This window comes from Schistosoma mansoni, chromosome W (genome assembly GCF_000237925.1).
Source record: "Schistosoma mansoni strain Puerto Rico chromosome W, complete genome".
NCBI classification, from domain to species: Eukaryota; Metazoa; Platyhelminthes; class Trematoda; order Strigeidida; family Schistosomatidae; genus Schistosoma; species Schistosoma mansoni.
The window spans coordinates 48,604,275-48,615,527 of record NC_031502.1 but is presented as its reverse complement, the minus strand read 5'-3'; the positions used below and the strand labels follow the sequence as shown (position 1 = coordinate 48,615,527).

The 11,253-nt window shown below is 34.2% G+C and overlaps 1 protein-coding gene and 1 non-coding gene across 2 annotated transcripts; both read left to right on the top strand.

The window, feature by feature from the left end:
* Window positions 1–808: 808 nt before the first annotated feature.
* Window positions 809–875, top strand: Smp_tRNA_01887_Gln_TTG.1.1. The gene has a single exon. It is a non-coding gene (tRNA).
* A 9,591-nt stretch (window positions 876–10,466) lies between these two features.
* Smp_204250 (uncharacterized protein) lies at window positions 10,467–10,715 on the top strand (the record flags this gene model as incomplete). Its single annotated transcript, XM_018789978.1, has 1 exon — window positions 10,467–10,715. The coding sequence occupies one exon, from the start codon at window positions 10,467–10,469 to the stop codon at window positions 10,713–10,715; it is 249 nt and encodes an 82-aa protein (XP_018655367.1).
* Between the last annotated feature and the right edge of the window lie 538 nt (window positions 10,716–11,253).

Sequence of the window (11,253 nt, the reverse complement as noted above, 5' to 3'; positions counted from 1 at the left end):
ATTTTAGACAGAGAATGGATTAAGTCTCTTATCCTGCTCAAAGACACTCAACTATGGAATATCGCAAACGACCGGTTCCAGGTTGGCTTCCTATATATCAGTTTTATAAAGATCTACTTAGTTATAATGTCATTTATATATCGCTCATAGAAATAAGGTGCATTGATTGTTGTTCGAAGAAAAATGTTCTGGATGTTGGCAATAAAACATATTCCTTGATGGGGGCTGAGTGGAGATCACAATGCGAATCCATTGATTTCTTCATAAGAAATAGCACTAAATCTCTTTTGCACGTGGAGAGAATCTAAATATCATAAGTACTTTCCGAATGCTACATAGACACAAGACTTCAACAATATCACGTTCTGCTACATATATATATATATATATATATATATATATATATATATATATATATATATATATATATAATCATTTATTGAATTCATATGATGTGGCAACATTTTGATCAGCTGTATCTTAATCTATTGGTATGAGCAACCATTATTATTGTTGTTAGGGGTTTTTTAGACGAAGGAATATCTTCAATAAAATGGATCATTCCACAAATTATTTATATAAAATAGTATTTTAGGAGTATCAAATAGTTACTAATTCTATCTCATTTGAAATGTTTTACTTTTCTCATTGTAATTCATGAATATTTCAGAAGTTGAAGACAAAAATATAAAAAAAACAATAAGAGGTTTACCATTTGCAGTTCTAAACATCAATGGGAAGATTCAAACAAACAATACAAAGTGAATTTAAACTTCACCCCATTACACAAGCAAGTGGCTATCAGGACTCAGTAGCTAAGTGGATAACGCGATGGCGTTTGAAGCGAATGGTACTGGGTTCGAGTCCCAGGGTGAGCATCAACTCTGAGATGCAGGTACATCCAGCTGACGAGTCCCAAATAGGACGAAACGCGCTTCCTGGATTCCACTGCTAGCCACCATTCATCTTTGCTTATAATGCTCGTGAATTAAGACTATATCGAGACAATACGTACAGTATGCACATATGCCAATTAGAGACTGACCAGTTGCAGTCCTAACACATCAAAGGGAAGATTCAAACAAACCATACTAAGTGAATGAAAAACACAGTTATATTAGAGAGTAATCGTGTAATAGTAAGAAATATGTTATTAGATGTCATATAATGAATTTTATGGATTTTTTCATACCTATGGATTTTAGAAAGATATACAAAAAAAGTTATTCATTGTAGGTTTATTTCACATGGTATATGATTAAATGTGTAAATGATCAAGAATAATATACAAAAATTTATTTTAAACACCTAAAGATAGTCTAGGTAGAATTCTTATACCTAGATGACAATGCAACTTATTGATGCACATTGGATTATGACATTTAAGTTGAACCTAGATTTAACTCATTTTCTTTCAAAAAGTAACTGTATGGAAAAGAAAATATTTCAGGCAATGTACTGAAGATGAAATTGAAAAATTGTTCATTTCAGTAGACACTTTCAGTTAATCATTACATTAACGTAATAATTCGAATGAAATGTCATGGATTGGTACTGCAGTTCTACCATACCATCATGGCACAACCGAAGAACTCCAAAGGATCTTAAGACAACACAGAATTAAAGTATATTACAAAACAATGAACACATTTTGAAATACTTTAGCTCGATTAAAAGAAGAAATCCCATTCATGTCTACACGGAACTGCGTCTACAAATTAGGCTGTGTCGATTGTGATGCCTTCTAGAGAGTCATCTTGAGAAATCTTGACTCGCGCCAAAGAACATATTAGATACACAAAGAAAGCTCCTAATAATCCTGTAGAACTGGATAGACTTCAAATTAAATCGGCAATAGCAGTTCACTCCATTTTCAACAATCATCAAATTTATTTCAAAAATATCAAAATACTACAAAAAGGCTTTTCCAGTTACAAAGAAGGGAGAGTAGCTGAAGCATTCCATATAATGCTTAATCCTACTGCTCTCAATAGAAAGGAAGGCCTTACCATACACCCTACTTGGACTATCTATCCTAGTCACCTAGTCTGATAGTATTTACAATTCACACCATCACATTACAAATTGAACTCTATCCTTTGTCATTATAAAGGTCACACATTTTTGCACACATACACACACGCTAATTTACTTACATGTCGCTTATGAATCAACTTTATTGCGTCGTGCTTGTTCGGCGAGGCCTCCAATTCTGTAGTGCCGCGATTCGTTAATCGTTCGTTTCGATAACCGATATAATTCTAATCTTAACGGCGCGTAAAATCAGAAGACAAAGGATAGCAGCAACTACAGTTTATTGTCGAATAACTCAGGTTCGAAAGCTAACAACACCTGAGCGAATATGAACGAGCGAGTGAGCGGCAAGCGAGAGAGCGAGGCGAAAGATGATGCGTATTGGAGATGGCTGGGAAGCCAACTCGATTTAAGCAAGCGTTAGTCAACATTTATAGTCAGGCAAAAATGAGTGACAGACATATGATGAATAAGATACGAAGTGTGTACACATATACGCTCATATAAAAAGTACTCAAGGTTAATAAGCAAATGATTAACAAGATCAAAAGATGACTCAATGTACAGGTGAATTGGCTTGGCCAGCAACTAGAATAAAGTATATGGGCTTAACATAACAACCGATACTACATAACCCCCTTGTAGAAAATAGCACATTTATAAAAAAATGTCTGTTTTCGAAAAATAACACTGAAGCGGTATGTGGATAACGTCAAAATGTGGGAAAAAAATGGTGCAATACCTGATAAATTACAGTGTCAAGTGGGGTGAGCGTATTAAACGAAAGTGTCATACTTATGTAAAAATGTACATGAATATTGTCAAGATGCGGACAAAAATTGAAATGCTAGCATGTGATTATGAGTAAATTAGTAAGCGTACAAAAAATTTTAACATGCATTTATGTAGTGACTGTCCGAATGATAAAATAACATGTTCATATGCGCGAATCGAAATATCGTGAAAATAGAGTATAACAGTAATTGGTCTGTGGTGCTGACTGAATATGAGGATAAAGAACAGCGAAATATGTTCCGATAAGCCGCAGTAAAGTAAATAGCGTCGATCAGCGATTAGTAGATTCGAATTTGCATACCTGGAGTTCGTGTGTGGTAAAAATAATCGAGTCGTAGGATGATAACTGCATCAACGGTTGAAATTCATTGCTGTACTGCTATTGATAATGATAATAAAATGAGAAGTCAGTGTGCGTTGTCGCTTGCGTTGAGTTATCGTTAAATATGTATTAGTAGAATGACCAGAGGAACAGGATAGTGACTGCTTAGATGAGATATGCGGAGTCGTGTTCCTTTATGGTCATGCAGCCTATCGTGGTTTGTGTAGTTAGAGGGATATGCGCTCAACCTCGTTTGTTGCGAAACCGTATTAAGGCATAATAAAAATACCAATACATATAATTATCGATGACGGCGAGTGAGACTGACTTGGATGTGACGAACAAGAGTGTATCTTTGAGAGAATAGCTCTAAACTCTATGTTCTGGCGTACAGTGCAATGGGAATAGAATATTAATTGCAGTAATCGAATATTTTTGATGCGTAATAGATGATGCAGCATTCAGATTTACATGTCGATGAATAGATAATATGAACAAACTAGGGATCATCGTGAAACAAAAATTGAGGAAGTTCGGTTTTGGTTGTCGCTGAAAATATAGAAAACGACGATTGCTGCGTACCAATAAGATGAATGAACATTAGTTGTATCGAGAACATAAGTTCCTACTATCGGGAGTATAACTCCAAACTTATGTCTATGATAGTGTAATATTAAGCCGAAAATGACATGAAAAAAATTGGAACGAACTCACTTGAATCAGGAAAATTGTACGTCATTGGATAATAAAAATAATCCGGTGAGTTTCGAATATCATAACGTGTAATGTCCATATCATTATAATTTGTTCGATTAGTGATATGACTACGTATATGTCATAGTTTAATGTTAATACGAACAAAAATAATAACTCCACGTTAGATGATGATATGACATTATTGTAATAATGAGCATATGATGATTATTCGGATCATTACGAAATATGTCGTTGGCGGTTCCATTTTTGAGATGACATTATTGTAATAATGAGCATATGATGATTATTCGGATCATAACGAAATATGTCGTTGACGGTTCCATTTTTGATTTGTGTTCGCTCGTTGCGGTCGCCAATTATGTAGTGAGTTCGTACACAGAGGTTGTCGATTCTGGTCCGTGTTCGTTCGTCGAGGCATCCAATTCTGTTGCGTCGTGCTCGTACGGCGAGGCAACCAATTATATTGCGTCGTGCTCGTTCGGCGAGGCCTCCAATTCTGTAGTGCCGCGATTCGTTAATCGTTCGTTTCGATAACCGATATAATTCTAATCTTAACGGCGCGTAAAATCAGAAGACAAAGGATAGCAGCAACTACAGTTTATTGTCGAATAACTCAGGTTCGAAAGCTAACAACACCTGAGCGAATATGAACGAGCGAGTGAGCGGCAAGCGAGAGAGCGAGGCGAAAGATGATGCGTATTGGAGATGGCTGGGAAGCCAACTCGATTTAAGCAAGCGTTAGTCAACATTTATAGTCAGGCAAAAATGAGTGACAGACATATGATGAATAAGATACGAAGTGTGTACACATATACGCTCATATAAAAAGTACTCAAGGTTAATAAGCAAATGATTAACAAGATCAAAAGATGACTCAATGTACAGGTGAATTGGCTTGGCCAGCAACTAGAATAAAGTATATGGGCTTAACATAACAACCGATACTACAACTTGACCGAAATGACATGACATTGATTAATTCAGACTGATCTATAATGATCTATAATCATATGCTCACTAGTGACTGACTTCAAGAGATATTTCCTTGAGTTTTAGTGGGAAGCAGTGGCCAGTGGAGTTCTACCAAGTCTGTTGTAGAGATATCAGCTCACTGAAGACAATTGGTGAACGGTCGCTCAAAATCGTGGATTGGTTGAAGTTAGACATTAACACCGTTGGATGCCGGCCGGCTCAGTGGTCTATCGGTTAAGGGCTCCGGCTCGAGACTGGCAGGTCTTGGGTTCGAATCTCGCGAGTGCGGGATCGTAGATGCGCACTGCTGAGGAGTCCCATAGTAAGACGAAACGGCCATCCAGTGCTTCCAGGTTTTCGATGGTGGTCTAGCTTCAATTGACTCATGATTTCAACTGTGAAAATACTAAATTCTCCACAAAACTCCCTCTGATCTATAATTCAGACTTGTTTTTTGATCGATCGCACCTAATATTCGTGTTATTCCGTTGTACTATTTAAACTTGGATTAATGTTAATTTGGTTATTTACTCTCTGAAGAAATGGCTTACACTGAGTCATAAAATCTGATTTTTCTACTCATTGGGATATTACAAATATATTATCTATTTATAACAATCTACCCAATGCTCAACTTATTCAAAATTATCAAATGAAAACTTGATAATGATACCTATCCTATTAATATACATACGAACTCTAAGGTTTACAAAGCTACGTTTATTAATTTTACATTAAGAAGTGAATGGCTTATATTGCCTATCATTGGTAATGGATGTTTTTTATGTTGTTTATCGAACCAGATCCCAACTCGGTGATCTAAGATGGGAGTACTCGCCCCAAAATATGAGTTCGGTTCTTGTAGGGATGGTAAATGAGGATCACTGAGGAGTCTCTTTAATGTGATAAAAATTTATAGAGTACCACTTAGTTTGTAGTTGTTTTTTTTAGAGGAATTTAAGTATGAATAAAGATTGTACTCGTCCCGTTAACTCAAGTTTGTCATTATGTAAGATCAGTTTTATCCAAAGTTCATGTATACAAAACATCGTTACACAAATAAATTTAAAACTGAATTTATTTAAGTACACGCAAATACACATAAATCAACAGTTATACTTTTTTGATTGGTTTTAACCGTTGGCTATGAAATTGAATGAACGTTCTTGATATCGTCAAAGTGAATTTGAAAATAAGTAAATACTGTAGGATAAATTTCTTCATTTATGACGTTTGTAATACCAAACTATTGATATGTATTTCTTGTTTTTGGGATTAGATGTTAGTCAGGGATGGATTTCAGTTAGAATAACATTGAAACCTGCTGAATTTGACCACGTCACGAGTGGGAGGACTATCACCAACGATGGCTGAGGATTTTCGAAAATTAACTGAAGTTAGGAATATAAACCAGTGGGTCTCGACTTAGCGATCTGGATGCTAAGCACTTGTCATAAAGCCAGAAGGTCCTGGGTTGGATTTCTGCTAGGGTTATGGATGCTCGTTACTTAAAAGTATCATACTATACCAAAACAGTTGTTTAGTGCCCTTTCCTTTTCGCTGGTCGCCTAATAAATACCATACAACGATGTGAAACTTGAAAAAGAGTGCTTGCTTAGGGTTGTATGCAAACTGATTTAAAGCTACTAGAAATTAAAAATGAGCCACTTTTTTAATCTGGTATATGGTTTTATGACATTATTTTTAAACTAAAAAGATGGTAAAGAAATGTATTATTTCTAAGTTGAGAACATTAAATTTCCAGTTTTGAAGTAATATGTCAAAAGTAGCGAATTACTCCTCATCATAATTTTGAAAATTTCAATTTCTAATTGAAAGGTTCGAATCTCGCGAGGCGGGATCGTGGATGCGCACTGCTGAGGAGTCCCACAATAAGACGAAACGGCCGTCAAGTGCTTCCAGGTTTTCCATGGTGGTCTAGCTTCAATTGACTCATGATTTCAACTACATATGAAAGTTTGATTGTTTATTTTGTCACATCTTTTGAAAGTCATCCAATTGAAATAGTTGTTTACCTAGCCATAATTTTGGCAATAATAAAGATGACTAGAACGATCAGTCAAATTGTATTTCAGTTAACTCACTATTTAGAATTACATTTGGCCATTCGGTATTACAATTTTAATAAAATGAAATTCTTTATGAATTACAGTTTCAACAATCTAGACTATTATAATTATATTATTTGTATACTCTGCAGTCACTTTAATGATTGTGATATCTCCCCAGTGAGTATTATCATGCTGATAAGTCAGATCATTAATCATACATTTAAAAGAAGATTTTTATCATGAGATGATTACCAGTCACTAAAGGTCGGTTAGTACTGAAATGAAGTTTTGTACCAGTTTGAAACTCCTCTAAATTTTGTATCGATAATCCAACATGGGATGCAACTTAGAAACTTTGGTTTTTATCTGAGCTAGTTAATATTTGTTATATAAAATTTGAAAGACGATGACTGTTGGATATTTTGCAGATCGTGTCTTTCCTCAACAAAACCTATTTTAAAATTGTACATTTATCTGCAAACGACCTGTCTAAATGTAACATCAAAAATATTTCCTTCACTTCAAAGTACAGCCGGTTCAATAGTTATCGTTGATTCATTATCTGCTGATAGGATAACATAAACAATCCTTGTATACTTTAACATTCATAATGATATATCCTATTTATTTCAAACAGTATTTACAAGGGATCAGCTGATTCATAATCAGCTGATATACAGAGATGCAAGCATAAAATAGTTTATTATTATTTAACAATGTCTCCTACTTGCAATATTTCGTGAATATATGGTGTTATTTTAATCTAGTGATTTGTTATCTGCCGAAAAATGAGATTTTAAATAACACAATCAGTTGATATAACCCTGTATTTTATTGGATTCTCGGTAGGAGATGACCAATTTCACATGACATCTTTTCTAAGGCAAAAATTATTTAGAATTTGAAGGTTAACTGTTTTCAAAAGAAAACACATTTTACGTCAAAATAACATTTATGTAATGAATGTTACGTGATTTTCGATACACAAAATGCTAAACATACACGTTTATCAGAATACACACATTCTATATTGACTGGTAATAATCACTAGACCGCAAAAAAATCTGTTTAAAATTTGCTTCATATTTGTTGTTACTGATCAACAGGAGGCGTCTATTGAACATTATAAACATGAGATTATAATCTAGCAGTCAGTTATATCTGTCACTGGGATCCTATACTGAATACAAACAGTCAAATTGTATTGTAATATTAATCTTTACAATCAATATTAGGCACCATATTCACTAAAAAGTTGTTTGCTGTTATTCTCTGACGTTTGAGTTTATTTGATGGGTGGTCCAATTCCTGGATAGAACATCAAGACCGTAATACAGATATATCCAAATGACGGATCCCAAATTTGGTACGACGCCCATAGTTATTTTTGCAACTAAATATTATTCAATATATAAGTTCAGGTAATATCAAGGGATTAATTAAAAAATCTTGTCCACCAAAAGAAATTAACTGTTAGTGACAAAGTGGAATGTCTCATCGGTTGCTAAATGTTCATCTCGTTCATTCACTCAACACTAGATGATGCTGGTCATCGTAGTAGGTGATTGACTATTTATCTCAGTGATCAAGGTCAGAATACCAATAGATCAGTATATATTGCAATGCGAAAATTACATGTGCTACCAACTACTATATGCTGATAGATTCTCATATTTATAAAAAATCGATAACTGTACACTTTATATTATATTACGGTTCTATACTACTTATTTCATTGTTAAAGTAGTATTCAACACATGTAAATAAATTCTTTCACAGTTGGTTCGTGTTTGAGGTTATGTTCAAACAAATACAATCAAATTACTTTGAATACTGTACACAAGTGTGTACAATAAATGAGGATGGCTAGAAAACTTTTAGTGTGAAGTTTACTTAAAATTATACTTAATCTGTGTTGTCAACCGCCTTTTACATTCCTTATTTCCAATATTGTCACAGCAAGCTTTCTGTTCTTATAATGGCCCTGATTACAATTTCCTTATGATTTTAGTTGCATAGAAATCACTAGTCACTATCCGGTTACAAAAACACTCATGTACATAAACCAGCACTTAGATATCATGACATTTGTCGCATCTTTCAACTTATGATTTGGAATTCAGTGATCCATAGGTTCGGATTCCGTCAATCTGGGTTACTGCACAATCACCGTTGAGTATCATCTTTGTTTCATGAGTTAATTGTTGATATGGATGTTACTAAAATGGCTGAAGGATCGGCAAGGCAAGAGCAGTATATCCACAACTGAACAACATCTGGAACTCAAAACAATTGTCAACCAACAACAAGATCAGAATTTTCAATACGAATGTCAAGACAGTTCTACCGTATGGGGCAGAAACCTGGAGAACTACGAAAGCCATTATCCAGAAGAAACAAGTGTTTGTTGACAGCTGTCTACGCAAGACACTTCGGATCCGCTGGCCAGACACTATCAGCAACAAGTTACTGTGGGAGACAACAAACTAGATTTCAGTGGAGGAAGAAATCAGGAAGAATTGGTGGAAGTGGATTGGGCACATATTGAGGAAATCACCCAACTGCATCTCAAGACAAGCCCTCACATAGAATCCTGAAGGTCAAAGGAGAAGAGGAAGACCAAAGAACACATTATGCCGAGAAATGAATGAACAAAAATTGGATAGAACTAGAAAGGAAGGCGCATAACAGAGTGAGTGGGTAGGAGAATGCTGGTCGGTGGCTTATGCTCCATAGGGAGTAACAGACGTAAGTAATTAAGTTAGTAAAATGATTGAAACTTTTGGATTCTTGTGTGGACTTTGATAATGGTGACTTACGGGCTAGAAAGAATATCCTGTCCAACTCACTGTTGTTTTCATCAGTTCTTCAGTTGACTAATACCACTTTATGGTAAACACTACCTATGAAATATAATTTTAATATTTCAGTCTGCAATTGATTGAATCATGCCGCTAATGATATTCTGACTGAACTGTGATCATTCTTTGTTTAAATATGCGTATCCTGTGGTGATTTTCTCGTTACAGCCAATTATGATACAAATCAGAATAGGATTGTTTGAGGCAAATGGCACTGGGTTAGAGTCTCAAGGTGAGTATCAACTCTAGAATGCAAGTTAATCCAATTGTTGAGTTGTGAATAGTACGACACCGGAGTACTGGATTCCATAGCTAGTCACATTCTATCTATTTGATATAATTTTCAGTTTTATAAAAATAGAAAATGTGAATAGTTTGAATTTAGTTATTATTGATTAATATATTTATCTTTCTAGAATATTTCTCACCAATTTGAGTGGACAATTGGACTTTAATCAATATAGTTACAGTCATACAGATAAAATATAATTATTGATTTCTTTAAAGTTCATTAGTTTGAATTAAACTTAATAAACTATGGAAACTGTAAAATTGTACAGTAAATTTACAAAACGTGTGAAATGTATTTGTTGACCTTTTTCTCTGTATTCAAATTAAAGATAAATGAATAATTAAACGTTATGAAATGAGTAACTCTTCAATTGTATAACTGTACTTCTATTACATAGCGAAATGCCTGTTACTAATGCTGTCTACTTGCTGCTGGTGAATAGGCTATATCAACTACTCAAAGAGTGCTTTTCCAAAACAAACCTTTCAGTATTACTCCACTTGAATATCAAAAGGAGCATCCAAACCATCAGTGTGTCAATTCTTATTACATTACATGATCAGAATTATCTTTTGAAATTGTGCATACAATTAAATGAGTGTAGTCGAGTGAGAGTTGAAGTAAAAAAGAACCTTGTATACCTCAGATAAATAAATTTTAAGTTTCAATCTACTGTTGATCAAACCTCGCTTTTAATCTTTCTATTTAATTACTAATCACTGTTGCTACAATCAATTTTGTTTTTTCTTTCGTTTCCTTTCTGTTTCTGCTAAGTCTACAGTTGTCTTTTTCATTTGTAAAATTTTTCTACTGAACACATTATTATTCTCGAGACCATTACTTATCTTTCTTCAATTACTTTCAGTTTTTGAACACTTTATAACTTAGTCCTAACCTACTTTCTAACAGACTGCTTATTACATATGTTGTATAAATATAACTAAGATTGTACAACTTCAGTAAATGAAAATATGTCAAAAAAAGAAACATTTTCTTCACCAAATTGTCTTTATTGTCATTATTTTGTTCATAGAATACAAAATATACATACCTTTATGTGTCCTTTGAAGGATATATGGTAAACCATCGTTATACCTACAGAAGTATATATATATATATATATATCGGATCAACAAGCAAAACAGTATTGACTAAGATCACTAACCATGTGATAAGGATATATACATC